General features: G+C 53.7%; 1 protein-coding gene across 2 annotated transcripts in view; it reads right to left on the bottom strand.

The window, feature by feature from the left end:
* Positions 1 to 1581: 1581 nt before the first annotated feature.
* Positions 1582 to 16686, bottom strand: part of LOXHD1 (lipoxygenase homology domains 1) — a 75567-nt gene continuing 60462 nt past the window's right edge. Inside the window, exons 25-28 of one of the 2 annotated variants that reach the window (XM_036010255.1) lie at positions 14886 to 15056; positions 10029 to 10161; positions 8515 to 8673; positions 1582 to 3507 (exon numbers count right to left, since the gene is read on the bottom strand). In XM_036010255.1, coding sequence (XP_035866148.1) covers positions 3027 to 3507; positions 8515 to 8673; positions 10029 to 10161; positions 14886 to 15056 — 944 coding nt within the window. In that variant the 3' untranslated portion in view covers positions 1582 to 3026. Of the gene's footprint in view, positions 3508 to 7989; positions 8674 to 10028; positions 10162 to 14885; positions 15057 to 16686 lie in introns of those variants that run through there. The other variant, XM_028524904.2, reaches the window with a different exon arrangement.

Raw genomic sequence — 16686 nt, 5'->3', positions numbered from 1 at the left:
GGGGGGCGGGGGCGGGGGCGGGGGTGGGGGCGGGGCTAGGGAAGGAATGAGCCTCTTTGGTGAGGACAGCAGGAATGGAAGAGAGGGGGAGGAAGCAACCATTCCTTCCTTCGTTTTCTTCACTCCCATCTGGGAGAGGTGACATTCCAGCAGCACCTGCCCTTGGCCAACCGCCCCAGCCAGCGACGACCAGGGACTGCATCAGCAGCAGGGGCATTGGGGTGACAGGGGTTGAGGAGGAGCCTTCACAAGAGAAGGGGCTTGTTCACCTTCACCATGGCCAGCTGTTGGGTCTCAGCCCCAGGGTGTGGACCATTGGGGTACACAGCTGTGTCGGGGCTTAGGGTAGAAGAATACCTTTCCGCTAGGGCCAGGACTCAGGCGAGGCAAGCGGCAAGTGTGCTGGTGAGGGAGGCCTCAGGTGCCAGCCCTCTCAGGCGCCAGCCCTGCCTCTGCACAGCCCCAGGCTGAGTGCCTCCTTCAAGTTTACACCCCAGGCTCCTTGCTCGCTTCTCCCTAACTCTAGCTTTGCTTTCAGCCCTGCAAAGAGGGTAATTCCTGAGTTAGCTACAAGGAAGAGATGAGTAGAGTCCTGACCAGGGGCGGATGGGGTGAGATTGGCGGCGGGGTGGAGGGTTGCTTCCACGGCATCCCTCATTCCTTCCTCGGTGTGGAGGGCAGCAGCCCAGTGGCAGCAGAATGCAGCAGGGAGTCAGCCTTTTTCTACCCCCTCCCCAGTGACCTTGAAGTGGTTCTCTCCCACTGTGCCTGCAGCCTGGGTGCAGAAATGAGGACTGTAGGGCCTTAAACAATGTAACTTGCCCAGGGCCCCGGCGCACCCCAGGAAAGGCAGTGCCCAGCCCTGAGAACAGGGCTGTGGAGATGGGACCTGACAGATGCCGGATTCTCCAGGACTCCAGGCCCCTGCCTATCTCCCCCGAGCTGCCTCCACAGAGTGGGAGGGCGTCAGACAGCCTAGCTGGAGCCCAGCTCTGGCTCACTGGAACACTCGGTGAGCCACGGGCCCTCTCCGGTCCCGGTCCCGAGGCACAGCAGGGAGTGTGGACCAGCACGGGGCCTCCTAGCATGGCGGGATGGAGAAGCAGACGGGTGGTGAGCAGACTTCAAGCCCAGGGAACAGCCCCAGCAGGGGCACAGCCGGGGACAGTGTGCGTCACAGCTGGAGGGTAACAAGCGGGGTGTGGCAAGTTGCCCACGAGGGAAATGGCCCAGGTGTCGGGAACTTGGGGAACCAGGTGGGGGCGTCTCAGATCTGAAGCAAGAAGGCGGAGGGGAGGGGTGGAGGGACTGAGAAAGAATCCGCACAAGTGCAAGTGAGAGGAAGGGCCCAGACACCCGCCGGTCCCGAAGGAAAGACACCGGCCACAGTAGCACCCAGGGGACTCGGTTCTAAGTGTGACATTTTGGAATTTATACTGGAGCCAGACATTTAAACGACAGAATTGAGATCGGCTTTGTGACTTACAGTGGTTGTTGGACTTTTTACGACCTAAGAGAGTCCAGAAGAGTTTTAAGACTTGCCTAAACTTTCATCCAGGGACCGAGGAAGAACCAGGCCACAGAAAAAGACACGATGAAGCTGTTTAATGATTATTGCTCCCCAGCACGGCACGGCTCCCCCGAGCCCTGCTTGTTCGGCATGATGGACACACTCACTCTTCAGTGCAAGTACTGAATTAAAACTGTCTGCGTATCAGCGCAGGTAGCCCTCATAATTACCTACGAGGTAGGGACTAGCATTCGCCATGTCACAGGTGAGGCGGCTGAGGCCTGAGAGGTGGGATACCCCGGCCCAGCTCCCCTGGCCAGTGAGAGGGGGAGCAGGCACTCACGCCCAGGCAGGCTGCTCCCCCAGCCTATGCTTTCAACTTTGGCAGCTCTCCAAGAGTCTCCCAGGCTTCCCGAAACCTGCCACAGAGCCATGAAGTCTTGCTAAGCATTTACACCTGTATGGCTAGAGGGCACAGGGCACACAGCTGGGTGGCAGAAGCCCTTCCCGGGGTGCCCTCCCACGGGCCTGATGAGCCCGCCCACTCAGGACCCCGCTGCAGGGGAAGCAGCGGTGGGGTGCTCCGTCCTGCTGCACTCTTGTGAAGCCACGTCTGGTCCCTTTGGGACTGTCAGTCAGGGAGTGTGGGGGCGGGGGGAGGGGTGCACAGGCACACGAGTGTGCCGCTCTCCTGCTGCCCCTTCATTGAGGTCACGACCCCCTTGAGAGCAGCTCTCGGTCCACTTGCCCACAGAGAGCCCCCCGCAAGAGGTGTAAATAACCCTGAAGCCCTCTTCTCCCCTCCCCAGCGGAACACAGCAGCAACCAGGCTGTTCCAGGCACCCACCGCCTTCTGCTCGGGTCTCAGCTGTGTTATCACAGGCTGGGCAACTGGCAGGCTCGTGGCCACCAGTTCTCTGGGAAGTGGTGGAAAGAATCACGTGCCTTTTCACAGACTCATCAGTCCCCCTGGTACAAATGCTTCCTCCTGATGTCTTCCTTTATTTGCACTGGATTTACTGAAACTGGGGGAAGGGTGCATTTTTAGTGAGCAGAGGTCAAGATGAGCTCTTTGTGAAGTGTGGTTGGTAATAATGTAATGAGCCCAGCTTTGGGGGGAGAAAAGTGTTAATTAACTTTTGCTTAAAATACACTGTCTCGATGGCGTCTTTTTCACCACTTCGATTCTCTGGGAGAAGCCCCGGTGCCCCATCCACACCGGAAGCAAGTGTCAGCCTGGCCACTGCTGTGACTGGAGAAGAAAGTGCAAAGAGCTGTTTTCGTGCAGCCACAGATGGTGACACAGGCTGATGGCTTCCTGTAGGTCCAGGAGACTGGGGAGGGGCAGGACCCACTAGGAGTCGCCCAGAGTGGCCTCTGAAGGACCGTGAGGCTCTGCTCCACAGTGCCACGTGCCACCCTCTGGTCCCCGGGCCCAGCTCTGGGGGGCTGCGGGAGAAGACGGCTGGAAGCCACCGTGCAGGGCAGGAAGGTGAGGTGGGGGCGCTCCAGCCCCTCAGACGGCAGGGAAGAGGTCTCTCCAGGTGAGCCCGTCTCCCCGCTTCTTGTCGAGCCACCTGCCACACTTGAAGATGGTGGCCACCCCCGTGCTGGTGTTGGTGACCTCCACCTTGTCCAGCAGCCAGCCCGAGTAGTAGCCGCTGCTGTCATGCTCCACGCGCACCTTGCGCAGCTCGCCCAGGTCCAGCGTCTCCAGGAAGAAGTGGTCGGTGCTTCCCCGCTCGAAGAGGTTCCGCATTTTCTGCGTCAGCTCCCGCTTGCCCGTGTCCCCGTTGGACCCGAAGATGGTCACAAAGACGTTGGCATCGGTGCCGGCCCCCGGCTCGTAGCCTGTCGTCACGATGACCTCATACTTGACCGGCACCAGGCTCTGGACCTTGCTGGCAAAGGTCTCAGTCGTCTTGGTGACTTCGAACACCTTGAAGTACTTCTTCTTCCTCTTGAGGGGGATGAGGCAATCACAGTTAAAGAAGTACCTGGGGGTGGGGGTGAGGAAGCTCAGCGGGCACCAGCCGAGACTCACACCTTCCCCAGGACCCTAGCCATCCATAACTGACTCCCTCCCAGGTGACACGATATTGGGACTGGAAATGTCTGTGCAGAATGTGAGGATAAAGTCTTGTTTATCTTAACATTCACAGAGGCATCTCCGTGCTTCCAGCTGGCTTTTTAAATTCTCCTTTTACTTTTCCCTTCGCACTCCATATTTTATCCACCAGCCAGTTCCAGTGAGCTGCTCTTTAAAACAGACCCAAAACCAGCTCCCCTGGAAAAGTAGGCAGGGTCTCGCTATCTGCCCCGCTGCCCCTTGGTCCAAGTCACCACTGTCTGCGCCTGGAATGGATCAGCCTCCCAAGCGGTCTCCCTGCTTCTTGCTCCCTAGGGTCAGTTCTCTGTACAGCAGCCCAGTGACCCGGTGGAGCTGAAAGCCCAAGAATGCCACGCCCCTGCTTGGACCCTCCAATGGCTTCCCAGGTTATGTACAAATCACCACCTTACAAAGGCCTGCAAGACCCTACATAGCAATGGGAAAAAATACAACAAATTAAAAAAAAAGACCCTACATGATCCGAGCTTCCTCCCAGGGTTTACCTTCCTGACCTGGGACCAGCTCTTCTCCTCTGAGCTCTGGCCACAGCAGCCACGCCGATCCCCTCGCTCCCTTGAAGGGACTGACGAATGCTCTCACCCAATGCTGTCACCTACAGAGGCAGCTGAGGGATTCAGAGTGACAATCCCCAGCAAAGCCAAGTGGAAACGTGGCTATGGAATGCGTGCCCCCAAATCCCTCACACTTGGCTGAGTTGAATTGTGTGCGTGTGTGTGTGTGTGTACACATGCTCTTGGACTATGGAGTGCAAAGGCGAAGAGAAACTCCTTTACTGAAGAAGCCACCACAAGCAGAAGCATATGATCTTGGACCCAAAAGTTCCCTGCCTACCACCACCCCACCCCCACGCCTCCCCGGTGTGATGGGTGAGTGCAAAGATTACCAAGCCGGAAGTCAGAGGGCACCGCAGAAAAACCCTGCACCGGGTTGGGGGGCGGAGCCTGGAGTCTGCTCCCGCCCTGCTGTCTGGGGCCCAACGCCAGTCACACCCTCGCCCAGACCTGGGTTTTCCCATCGGCAACAGCAGAGGTTTGGATTGAACGGCTATAGTTTCCTCCCACTCCAAATTGCTATTGTAACGGCTTTGGAAATCATTCTGGCACTGGCTACTGACCTCGCGAGCACGGTCCTGTGCAGGCGTGCCCCGTGGGAGAAAATCAAACCCATTTTAGAGGAAAACCCAGAACAGCCAAAAGACCCGGGCTTCTGCAATCTTACTAAACGCCAGGGCTGTGCATTCTCGCACCTTTCATTCCCACCACCGGCCTGCGCGGCAGGCCTTTCACGGACGGGGAAACCAAGGCTCGGAGAAGAGACGCCACTGCACACGGTGACGCGGAGCCGTGGCCCAGGGCCAGCCAGCCTGGCCGAGGAGGAGCCAGTTATTCGAAGACACTTCGCAGGGCGTTCTTATTCTGTTGGGGAGTTCTGTCTTTCCTCAGCTTATCCCGATAAATCTGGACTGTTGTTATGAAGCACACTTTCTTAGTGGGGGATACCCTTGCATTCTTTAAAAAATTTTTTTAAAAATGTATTTCTTTATGCATATGCTCACTATTATAATATACATAATTCTCTATAAATGCACAAATCATATGATCATATGTGCGTGTTTCTAAACGCATTCCTTTTTTTCCCTTGGCGCTCGCTCCTTTTCCTCCCGCACTTCAGCATCCCACAGTCACCTCAGACGACCCATCACGGTTGCAGGTGGGCCTGGCCCAATTCCCCCCCAGCCCCCAACCCCGCACAGACCCCTCCCCCACCCCAGACACACGTGGGAGGTCAGCACCCATCTCTGCAATGGCATCGTGCAATCCGAGTTTTCCTGTAACTTGGCTTTTCTCACTCAACAGTCCTTCCTGGGACTTGTTCCAAGCCATCTGGTACGTATTTAATTCATTATTTTTAATGGCTGAACAATATTCCCTGGTGTAGCTATAAGAAAATGTTTTCTCATAGACATCATAAAAGACCCCCAAATTGTGGGACCTCAGGGCTTCGCGGAGTCCAGACTCTTGCTGCGGAAGGACGCCTGCGGGGCTATTCCCACCGCAGACAGGGCGAGGGTCATCCGCGAGAGTGAAGGCAACGGCCGAGAACAAGGAGCACGAAAGCAGCTGAATGTGTGAAAAAGCGTGCATGGTGTGACCATACTTTTCTGTGAAGGGTGTGCAGTGCCCGTGAGGCGTCAGAAAACAGCCAGAGAGAAGAGGGTCCCTGCGAGCTGACGGCGGCTGCCTCCGACGGGCAGGGCCTCGGGGAATCTTCCCTTTCCCCTCCCCACTTTCTTTGTGTTACTTCAAGTTTATAATGATCATGTATTAGATATGCTGTCGGGACAGAACGATTGAAGCTGTTCGGGGTCTCAAACAAAGAAACACAAGCCCCTCTGTGCGCCCTCCCACCGAACTCCTGAGGACGCGGAAGAGCCGCGGGAAGGGGCGCACATGGCCCCGGAGCCGCGGGAGCGGGAGACGGTTGGAAGGTGAAGACCAGAGACTATTGTGTTCACAGGCGCTTGAGATGAAATCCATCTGCAGTTCGTGGAAAGCCAAATGCTGTGTCCAGTGTGGTGGTTGCAAGGGACTGCAGAGGCACACACATGGCTAGGGAGTGGTTTTCAGGCAGTTCTAGAACGGTGACCCGTCAAACACCACGATGATTAAACAGGCCTGCCCAGTCCCCTCAGAACGGAGGTGCCGTTTTGGGGGCGAAGGCTGCCTTCTGTCAGAAACCACAGGCCTGAGACCTGCACCGAGCAGCTCGGAGAGCCCCAGGCTGATCCTTCCCCTGCCTCCTGCCCCTGGAGAGCAGCTAGCTCGCCTCCCAGAAGGAGACACTGAGGCACAGAGGGGTGATGGGTAATTGCCTGAGACCACACAGCTGACCCCTGACCCGGGGGTCTGGTCTCTCTGCACCCTCTTTCCTTCAGGAAGAGCTGCCCTGAGGACATCCATCCCCTGATCTAGCCTGAGGACAAACCGACAAGAGGCCGCACTCTCGCTGGTGAAGGGGAAGAGGCTTTCCTGAGAGTGGGGCCTCTCCCCACAGGATGGGACGTCCCCCACCTCAGCACTGGGACCACGGCACAGGCAGTTCATGGGCGGGGCCTTCACGTCCTCTCTCCCAGAGCCTGGAAGGGACCAGTCGTGCTGAGACCTTCAGTTGCTTCTCTCTCACAGCCAACATCGTCCATTTAAAGCTAACTCAACTGATGACGATTTTATTATTGTATTATCTAGCAGGAGTGTTTTTGCTTAGTTTGGGGGTTTGCAGGGGAGCAGTATCAACAGCCACATTCCCTGTGGCCGAGAGGCAGTAACCTGCTGCAGAAGCAGTTTTGACCAGACCTTGGCTTGCTGGGTGAGTCAGTGACTCTTCTCCGAGCTCTGCGTCCCAGCTCGCAAGCCCTCGCCTGCATTGCTCCCAGCAGCCCTGCCCAGTGACTCCTAGGAGAGCAACAACTAACACTGCAGCACAAGAGGGAAGCTGCTTTATGGAATCAAACTCACACGCTGAAATCCTAACCGCTGATGCGATGGTATTTGGAGGTAAGGCCTTTGGAAGTGAATTAGGCTTAGACAAGAGAGGGTGGGGATCCCAAGATGAGATTAGAGCTCTTAAAAATAGAGGAAGAGACGCCAGAGCTCGCTCTGTCTCTCTGCTGCGTGAGGACGCAGCAAGCCAGGGGGAGAAGCCTCGTCAGAACTCAAACCATGCTGGCACCCTGGCCTCGGCCTTCCAGCCTCCAGACTGTGAGAAAAAAAACCTCTGTTGTTGGAGTCACCCAACCTGAAATACTTCATTATGGCAGCCAGAGCTGGCTGAGCCAGAAGTTCAGAAGTCAGAACTCTTTCCTGCCCGTTCCCAAGGGGGAAGCTTGGCGAGAGGGGGCCAGCCCCAGGGGCCTGCAGGCCGCAGGTTGCGCATGGACAGACGTTGCTCAGAGAAGCATGGGCTCCTCAAGGCTGGAGCCTGCAGCTGAGGGGCCTGCCTGCGGCGGGCAGGCCTGTCCCTGGCGCTGCTTCCCTCCGGTGCGCTTATCATGAAAGGTGTGACCAAGGGCAGGGCAAGCCCCAAGAGTGACACAAAGGGTCTTGAGGGGCCAGCAGCAGTTTTGTGGGGGCACGGGATGTGCCCCAACAAGAGTTTGACCTTGGCCCTCCCTCACTCCTCAGGCCTACCTCCCCGAGGCGAGCACTGCCCTCAGCTTCCCCTTTCTCCTCCCCTGGTTCCTTTGCAGTGTCTTTCCTGCCTTCCAGAGCCTCAGACTCTTTCTGGCTTCCAAGGTGGTTTACCAAGTGGTTTTAATTAGTCAAACTGATGACTGCGGAATATTACCCAAGTAACTAAGACACTTAATCTTCCAAAAATGCCTGAGTCCCCAGGCAGACCCCGGTGGGGCAGATGCAAAGCTCCTTATCTAGGGTCCTCGGAGGCAGGTGGGCTGTGACATTACCCCAGCTGTCTCTTGTCCCTACCCTGCCCACACAGACGGTGGCCTTCCGCTGTGACCATGGAAGCAGCAGGCTTCAAAGCTGTGCTTCTTTGTCATTATACAGCGATGGGAAGGGAGGGAGAGGCAAGTCTCTGCTGTCTGGCACTGTCTGACTTGCTCAGCATTCTTCAAAAGCATCCATGGAATAAAAGGCAAGAGCACCTAAGGTCCCCTGGTCTGGTCCCCTCCCCCAGGGTAGGCCTGTGGTTCCGATAGTGCTGGAGCCAGTGCAGCTGCCTCTTCCCTTTTTGCCTCACAAGCTTCCCGAACAAGGTAACCTTGGCCTCAAAGGGGACACCCCCCGCACCATGCTGTCTTGCCCGTGGTCCAGCCTCAGGCTCCTGCAGGGGGGCAGGGGACGCACATACGCACACATTGCCATACTCCATCTCCGTGATGGTGATGGTCTTGACGTGCCAGAGCAGCTCTCTCTTGGGGATGAAGCGGTCCTCCCTGGCAAGGTGGCCCACGCAGAGGGCGGCAATGTCCCCCAAGTAGACGCTGTCGAACTCAAATGTGTCTGTGGTCCCCCTGCCAGACATAAAGATGTGGCCCATCAGAGCTACCACACCCACTAAAGGAAGTAAGCATTTATCGAGTACCTACTGTATTCCAGGCTCTGGTCGGAGCAACAGGGATAGAATGCCAAGCAGGAGCCAATGTCAGGCCCCCACTTCTGGAGGGGTTCAGACTGGTTTTGGAGGAAGACAGTCACAACCATTAAAAAGCCCTGCCTGCTGCCTGGTCCCAGAGCCAGTGGATGGTAACAGCACAGGAACCTGAGAGGTGTGTGAGGCCCTGGGCCCTGGGCATTCGGCAGAGGAAGGGGTGGGATGAGAGAGGGAGGAAAGAGTCCCCTGACGTGGACCCAACTTAGCAAAGCCGTGGGATGGGAGGTACGGACATCTCCGGGGAGTGCTGGCGTGGCTGGAGGTGGGGCTCAGTGAGGGAACTGCAGGGAAAGGAGGGGGCTGCAGCAGTCTGTACGTGTCAATCAAAGGAGTTCAGACTTCATCCTGACCTAGAGGGAGTTTAAGTAAAAGGTGTAGTGGGTTATGGGAAGGAGAGACTTTATTTAAGCAGCTTTGGAGGGAGTGGGGGGTGAGGTGGGCATCAGAGCCGCTCAGAGGCAGCGCTGATGAGGGGACGGGGTGAGATTCTCCAGGGGCGTCTGTCCAGTGGGAGTGGTGAGTACAGGCCCCTTCGCACGAGACCCAAGTTTGGTTTCCCTATAAGGACTCTTAGAGGTTCTCACTTCCTTCTTCCCTTCTAACTGGCACCTGATTCTGTGCTGTCTCCCATGATTCCTCTGCACGTTGATGGGCCGGTCTCCTCCTTCCCAACTAGCCTGTGACTTCCTTGTCTGAGTGGACGTGGGACAGAAAACGTCTTCAGTGATTCTGGGTCTTGCAGCGTAGTAGGATCTCTTTAATCAATCAATCAATGAATTAATCATTGCTGTAGCTTTCTATTAACACTTTAAAGACTGAAATATATTTGACATATAACGTTGTGTAAACTCCCGGTGGACAACTCGTTCCTTTGGTAACGTACGTTGTACTGCGATCGCCAGTGTAGTGACCAAAAGCACAGGGATCACGTTACAGAATTCCCCTTTCTCTGTAGCGGCTGCAGTAATTCAGCTCTAGTCTCCTATGGTGGGCGCACTTTCAATGGCAGTCCCCTCCTAGGTCTCCCTTTTACAAATCTCCTGTTTCATCCCTGGCAGCTCCCATGGGGTCGGCACACAGTAGGTACTCAATAAGCACTTGCAGTTGAAGCCCATTAATATGCCTACGGCTCCCACCAGGGGGCGTTGATCCTTGGGGTCCCTCTCTTACCCACCCCACCCACCCCCATTCCCCTGTGGGCACCCCTCTTCCTACTTCCTAAAGGCCCGCTGTCTAGAAGAATTTTCCACGAGGAACTCTTTGGATCGGTTCTTCCTGCCCTCCAGGATGAGCCAGACGTTCTCCCTGGTTTCACCTCCATTGCCCGTTTCTATGACGATCTCGTAGGCTGCGGTAGAGAGGGTGGGAGAGGTCAGAGGAGGGGGAGCAGCACCCACCATCAGGGCTGCTCCCTGCAGCCCCTACCTACATCAGGTCTTAGACCGAGCCTGGGTGTGGCCGGGTCAGGTGAAAACCGCCACACTTGAGGCAATATAAATAGAATCTGCCCTGATTTGGGGCTGAAATGATGTTCCTATTTTATTTATAGTAGCAGCCTCTTTGCCTGGTGAACTCGGTAGCTTCCGGGAGTGAAGCAACAGCCATGGCTGCCTCCAGGAAGCAGGTTTCCAACAGATGCTGGGGCCCGGCCCCCAGGGACAGGGATGGAGAGCCCCTGTGATGCAGAGCAATGCGGGGCAAGATCCAATGCAAAGGATAGGGAGGAGGGGAGGGGCCGCTACAGAAAGGGACTGGAGAGCCCCAGGCAGGCAAGGCTGCTGGAGAGCCTCCACTCTCTCTAGCGAGGGGTCCCACTCCCCATTCTTGTCTCATTTTTCACCTGGGGGTCAGGCTCAGCATCTCAGCCTCCTCTCCTTCACTTCCCGCAAGCATGTCTGCATTCATTCATCCAACATTTGTTAAATGGGTGCCGAGTGTCGGGACTGGGCTAGCCTCTGGTTGACACTGGCACCCAATCTCTAGTCCCTGACGCACACGCATACACCATAGGACAGAAGGTGGTAACCCTGTGACAAAGGTCCAAAGTACCACGGGCCAAGAGGGAAAACCTGGCTCCTGGCTACCTCCCCCATCTCCTAGAACTCTCCGCCTCGCTCCTCCAGTCACTCTGCCTCCCCCCATGCTGTTCCTGGAGCACCAGGGCTGGGGCTGCGTGCTTCTGCCTCGGAGCTCTGCAGTGATTGCTCTCTGCCTGCACTGCTCCCCCTCCCCCTACTCCACCCCCTACACTCGTTTAGCTCACTCCTTCACCTGCTTCTATTTCTTACTCAAATGTTACCACCCCACTGAGGTCTGACCCAACTACCACCAATAAAATCGCAACCTGATTTCCCTCAGACCTCCTGGCTTGCCTTACCTCTTATCATCTCTTGTCCCTATCACCAGTTCCTTCTAACAGGCTGTGTAATTTAGTTATTTTATTTATTGAACACATGCTCCAGGAGGGCAAGGGTTTCATTTTGCTCACTGATAGATCCCACATGCCCAGAACAGTGCCCAGCACATAAAAACTCAATAAATAGTTGCTAAGTGAATGAATGAATTTTGGGGCTGATCACAGGAATTGTCGTGCAGTGGGTGCATTTCAGCTTGGGCTTGAAGAAGAGGCATGGCTATGATCCACAGAAAATGGAGGCATGTTCCAGGCAGAGAGAGAAGCATAAGAAGAGCCTGAGGGGCACGACTGGGGCTTGAAGTCCACATCCAGACCTGACCCCTAGGGGCCAGGCCAGGGCTGGAGCTGGCTCACGGAAGGACATAACAGATATTTGTTGGAGTGTCCCTATGCATGAAGCTCTGACAGCAGTACATTCATTGGTGAGGGTGTGGGGTTCTGGTCCGAAGGGGTCGCTCTATTTCTGTGCCTTTATCTCAGAGATGTGATGAGGACAGTTAAGAAGAGAGATGGCTATGCCTGCTGCTCCCCGTGATGTCCCTCCCAGCCCCTCAGCCTCCCCTCACCTTTGTGACTTTTCTCAAGGAGAATCTCTGCTATCTGCAACAGAGAGTGACTCTGAGCAAAGGGCTGGGTAGACCACCGTGGGAAGAGATACCTGGAGAGCATGTAACACCTGCAGGAGGGCAGGATGTGTGGAGCCCAGCCTAGAGCAGCAAGCAATGTGAGGTGGCTGAGCCACTGTTGGGGACTAGACGCCATCCCAGGGCAGAGAGCAATCCCACTGCTCCCAGCTTTGTTCCCAGCAGAGGATACGGTGTGTCCCGCAAACCAGACCCCTGTGGATTCAGACTGGATCCTGGGAGTTGGTAAGGAAATGGTTTGGAGCAGGGAGCTCAAGGAACCTCCATGCTCATTATGATACACCCCGGGGGCAGGACCTAGACATCAGTATTATTTAAAGATTGCCAGTGGGCCCTGGCTAGTGTGGCTCAGTGGACGGAGCACCAGCCTATGAGCTGGAAGGTCATCAGTTGGATTCCCTGTCAGGCCACACGCCTGGGTTGCAGGGAGTCGTGTGAGAGGCAACTGGTCAAAGTTTCTCTCTCACATCAATGTTCCTCTCCTCTTTCTTTCTCCCTCCCTACCTCTCTAAAACTAAATAAATAAAATCTTTTAAAAATTAAAGATTACCAGTGGTTTTCAGCTTCAGCTACACATGAATCAAGTGTTTGCTGAGGGCCTGGAGCAGCTCCCGGAACTGCTAATGAGAACTGCAGGTGAGGGCAGGGAACAGGGGGATAATGAGGTGGGACGATGGGTCAGTCTGGAGGAGCAGCCAGGCTTAATCCTGACAAGTCTGTCTGTGGTGGTTCAGAGTCCCTGGCTAAGAATCAGGCCACCTGGGTCCTACTAGCCACAAATGAGCCTTAGGTGTGTCCATTCACCTTTCTGGCTTTCTGTTTTCCTTACCCATGATAGAGAGGCATGCACTGGCTCATGGCAAAGTGGGGGGAAGACTGTGGGGACATAATGAGAACAAGGTTGTGGAGGGCTTTCCACATATGAATCTCTGTTCAAGTAGGAGAGGGTGTCCAGAGATGCCCCTGGGTCACAGACAATGAATGAAAGTGCCACGTGGGCTGGGTCTCTGTTTTATTTGTTGGTATATCCTCAGAACTCAGAATAGGCTCTGGCACTTAGTAGGTGTTCAATGGTTAAGTAAAGGTAGCTGAGGGTTGGTTGTTTGGGTCCAGTGGCATCCTTTGCTCTCTCCAGGGTAAGCTTGCATCTGAGGACAAAGGTGTGGTTGTCTCTGCCCTGATGGGCAGGGTAAGAGGGTGCCACTCTGCCCCCTGTAGGCTCCTAGCAAAGACAGACTGACCCAGGTGTCTCCCAGGCTCTGGTCCCTGCTTTTCCATCTCCAGTTCATACACATCCTTCTAGAACTAATACCCGTGCTGCCTACCCTTTGCAATCTCCCTGCCAACTCCAATCCCACAGTCTTGGCCACTGTTAGGCAGGAGATCTGTGAGGGAGACTCAGGGATTACCCTCCAAGCCTCACAGATATCTCCTCTCCTGGATGCTGATAGCCTGAGGAGCCTTTGCTGCTCATCTTGGCACTGTGTAAGGGGCTTGAGTATACCTATTGCATAAGGGGCTTAAGTTGCTCCCTCTAACAAGACTGTGAGGCTCCAAGGAAAAGGACGGCACCTCCTTCTGTTCACTGAGCACTAGCTGCACACCCGTTAGGTCCCAAAGCCGACAGAAGGCTGCACACATGAGTGCTTCCGTCCCTGACTTCTAGGAGCTTGCAGTTGTGCAAGGAGACTAACACACATACAAAGGTTAATACAAATAAACCTGGGGTCACAAAGCAGTGTGCATCACTCATAGCATCTAAATTAAGCCTGGGCCCCCCTAACTCCTCAGTAAGTGCAGTTACAGAAGCTAGGAGTCCACCCTCTAAATTAGGGCAGGAAACCTCATACAGATAAGTTGGAAAATGGGTGCTTGTCCCTCATTTGAATGCTCCCAGGGACCTCAGTGCTCAATACCTCTCAAAGCAGCTAATGTCACCTTTCAGTAGTTTGGGTGGTATGGCAGAGATGGGCAGAGATGGGTAGGTGGCTTTCCACCAAAGATCCATGTTTCCGTTCTGCAGTGTAGTGTCAGTCAGAAATGTAGTCCAGCCAGGGACTACATTTCCCAGGTGCCCTTGCATTGAGGTGAAGCCACCTGACTCGTTCTCACCAATAGAAAGTGAGTCAATGTGTTAAGAAGGCAGAGGAGAAAGCCTTCCCTTTTCCCTTCTGAAAGAAATGTGGGGGCCGTGTGTTGAAAATGGCTGGCACAGGTGAAAAGAGCTTGGGTCCTTGAACCATGGTATGGAAGAGAGACTTCCTGCCAAACACCAGCAGTGGACGATTACATGAGTGAGAAATAAATTGTGTTGTGTTAAGCCACTGAGATTTGGGGTTTATCTCTTATTACAGCTAGTGGTATCTTAATAACTAAGGTTGGAAAAACCTTTCTTCACATTGGGCCCCACCTTGGACAAGGCTTCTTTGTTCTGTGGGACCCAGGCCCTGGTGTCTGCACTGAGGAAACACCTCCCTAGTCCTGATGGCCACCCACCCTTGGGGCAACTACTCTTTCCCTTTAAATATCCCCTGAAGAAGGGACCATAGAGAAGGTGGCTGATGGAGATGCTGGCTCCCCCTTTCCCCCACCGCCCCGCACATTCTGTTTCCAGGAACGCTTGATTTGGCAGCTGTTGCCACAGGCATCAGTTGGATGGAGTCCATGACATAAAAATAAACTAGAGAGAGCTTCAAACTTCCCAGCCCAGCCCTCAGGGCAGGGAGATCTTGTCCCCAGTAGGTTTTCCTCCTCCCTAATTAATCCCTGGGATTCAGGGCCATGACCTGATACCAATAGCTTCGCTGCTCCAGGTTCATCTAAAGGGTTTGCTTATGCATCTCCCCAACAGCATTCCCTTCATTTGCCATTTGATTTGCCTCCAGCTGTACCAGTCCCTTCTTTAGACTTGTCAACACTGTTTCCCACCTCCCTCCTAAGCTGATTCTCATTTAACTGAAGATTCAGCCCAAGCATCACAGCAGGGCCACGCCCACCAATCTCCCCACGTACTGGTCTCCTCCAGCTCATCGTGGATCTCATTGTTGGCACAGGCAAAGTCTCGGACTGTCTGCCTGTCGCCCTCTGTCTTGGAGAGCCAGCAGTCACACTGGAAGCGGAAGGTCTCGTCCCGGGAGTTGTCCTTCACATCAATGTAGTTCAGGTGCCAGCCTGGAAATATCCCTGCGGGAGAAAGATGGTGGGGCCTGGAGATGTGCATGCTCCTCCTCCCCTCTCAAACCTCCACGCCCCTGGCCCTCTGGCTGTGTGGCCCTGGACAAGTTCTCTGTCTTCTCTGGGCCTCCTTGTTGATGAAAAGAGGGCTTGGGTTAGATGAGTTATATGACCTCTGAGGGCTCCTCTAGCCCAGAGAATACAATTCTCCTGAAAACACCCTTAACTTGGAGTTCATGAACCTTAGAGGATTTGTGTATGGGATTTAAGCAGTCTGTGGGCCTCAGGAGGTTGTGCTATAATTATACAGAGGTATTTTACCAGGCTAGGGCTCATTGCCTTATCAAAGTCCCAGTGGGGTCTCTGAGCCAAGAAATAGACCTTTTAGAGTTCATAAAGCTGAAGGATGAATCCTTTGTCTTCTTGACACCAGCATCCACCTAGCTCACGCCCATTATTCTTACAGAATTGGTTCAGGCATCACCTCCTCCAGTAAACCTTCTCCACGTTCTCCCATTGCCTACTCAGCCTGTATCAGGTGTCTTCCTTGCTTTGATGACACCCTGAAGCTGCCTTGGCCATGCCCTGACCATCCTGTTTACATGTGTCTCTTCCCCTAGGTCATGAGCTTTTGAGGGCAGGAACCAGGTCTTATTTGTTTTTGTTCCCTCAATGCCTAGCATAGCAACTGGCTTGTAGTAGTTGCTTAATGAAAGCCAAATGGAAATGTTATGGTTTTGAGATCACTTATTTGACAATCATAGGAGGGACCAGAAATGGCAATTTCTGTTGGGTATGTTGTTAAGCCTGACACATCTTGCCCTAATATCAACTAATCAGCTGCTTCTGTTGTAATTGGCAGGGTTTCCTTCAGAAGTGTTTCCTTCAGAAGTGTTCCCTTCGAATTATAGCTATTGTGTATGAATCGACGTGCGTTCATTCTGTGAGCTGCATACTGTCTACACTAGACACCGGTTCTGTTATTCTCCATCCCTCAATGTCCTTGAGAACTCAGAAGGCCAAAGGGCCACACGTGGAGGAAATTTCAGTGGCACGACAGGTTATGATGGTGATTATTTCTGAAGTGCTTTATGTTTCTGTAAATTTATATTATCCAGAAGAAAAGATAAGTAAATCCATTTCATGATAAAAAAGTCTTCATTTCAGGAGAGTTTTCATTTCAGAGGAAGCAAGAAGAAGAGCAAGGTGAATTATGAAATAAACACTCTTGTATTATAATTTGTTTAGTATTATAAAAGCTAAGAATTAATCATTTATCTTGATTTCCCTCTATGAACTATATTTCATAGTAATCAAATAGCCTGAGAGACAATTATTTAAGAAAACTCTAGCTGATAAGGGGATAAGGAGTGACAATTAGAAAATTGTCATTTGTAACCCTAACAGATCATCACTGGGTGAAGCCAGTAGAAGAAAAATTACAGGGGGACTTTCAAATGGAGTAATCAGGCTGACAGTCCCTGGATCCACTACACTATGTGAGCATCAGTAAGAGTGAGGCTGCTGTGGTGTAGTATGAAGTGCACATGTTCCAGTTTAAAGGAGCACTGATACCACCTATACAATATTTTTGCCAAAGAAAGTTGAACCTGAATGTAGTCAAGCCTTCAGAGCTGGC

Source organism: Phyllostomus discolor, chromosome 9 (genome assembly GCF_004126475.2).
Source record: "Phyllostomus discolor isolate MPI-MPIP mPhyDis1 chromosome 9, mPhyDis1.pri.v3, whole genome shotgun sequence".
Lineage (NCBI taxonomy): Eukaryota > Metazoa > Chordata > Mammalia > Chiroptera > Phyllostomidae > Phyllostomus > Phyllostomus discolor.
This window is presented reverse-complemented; position numbering and strand designations above follow the sequence as displayed.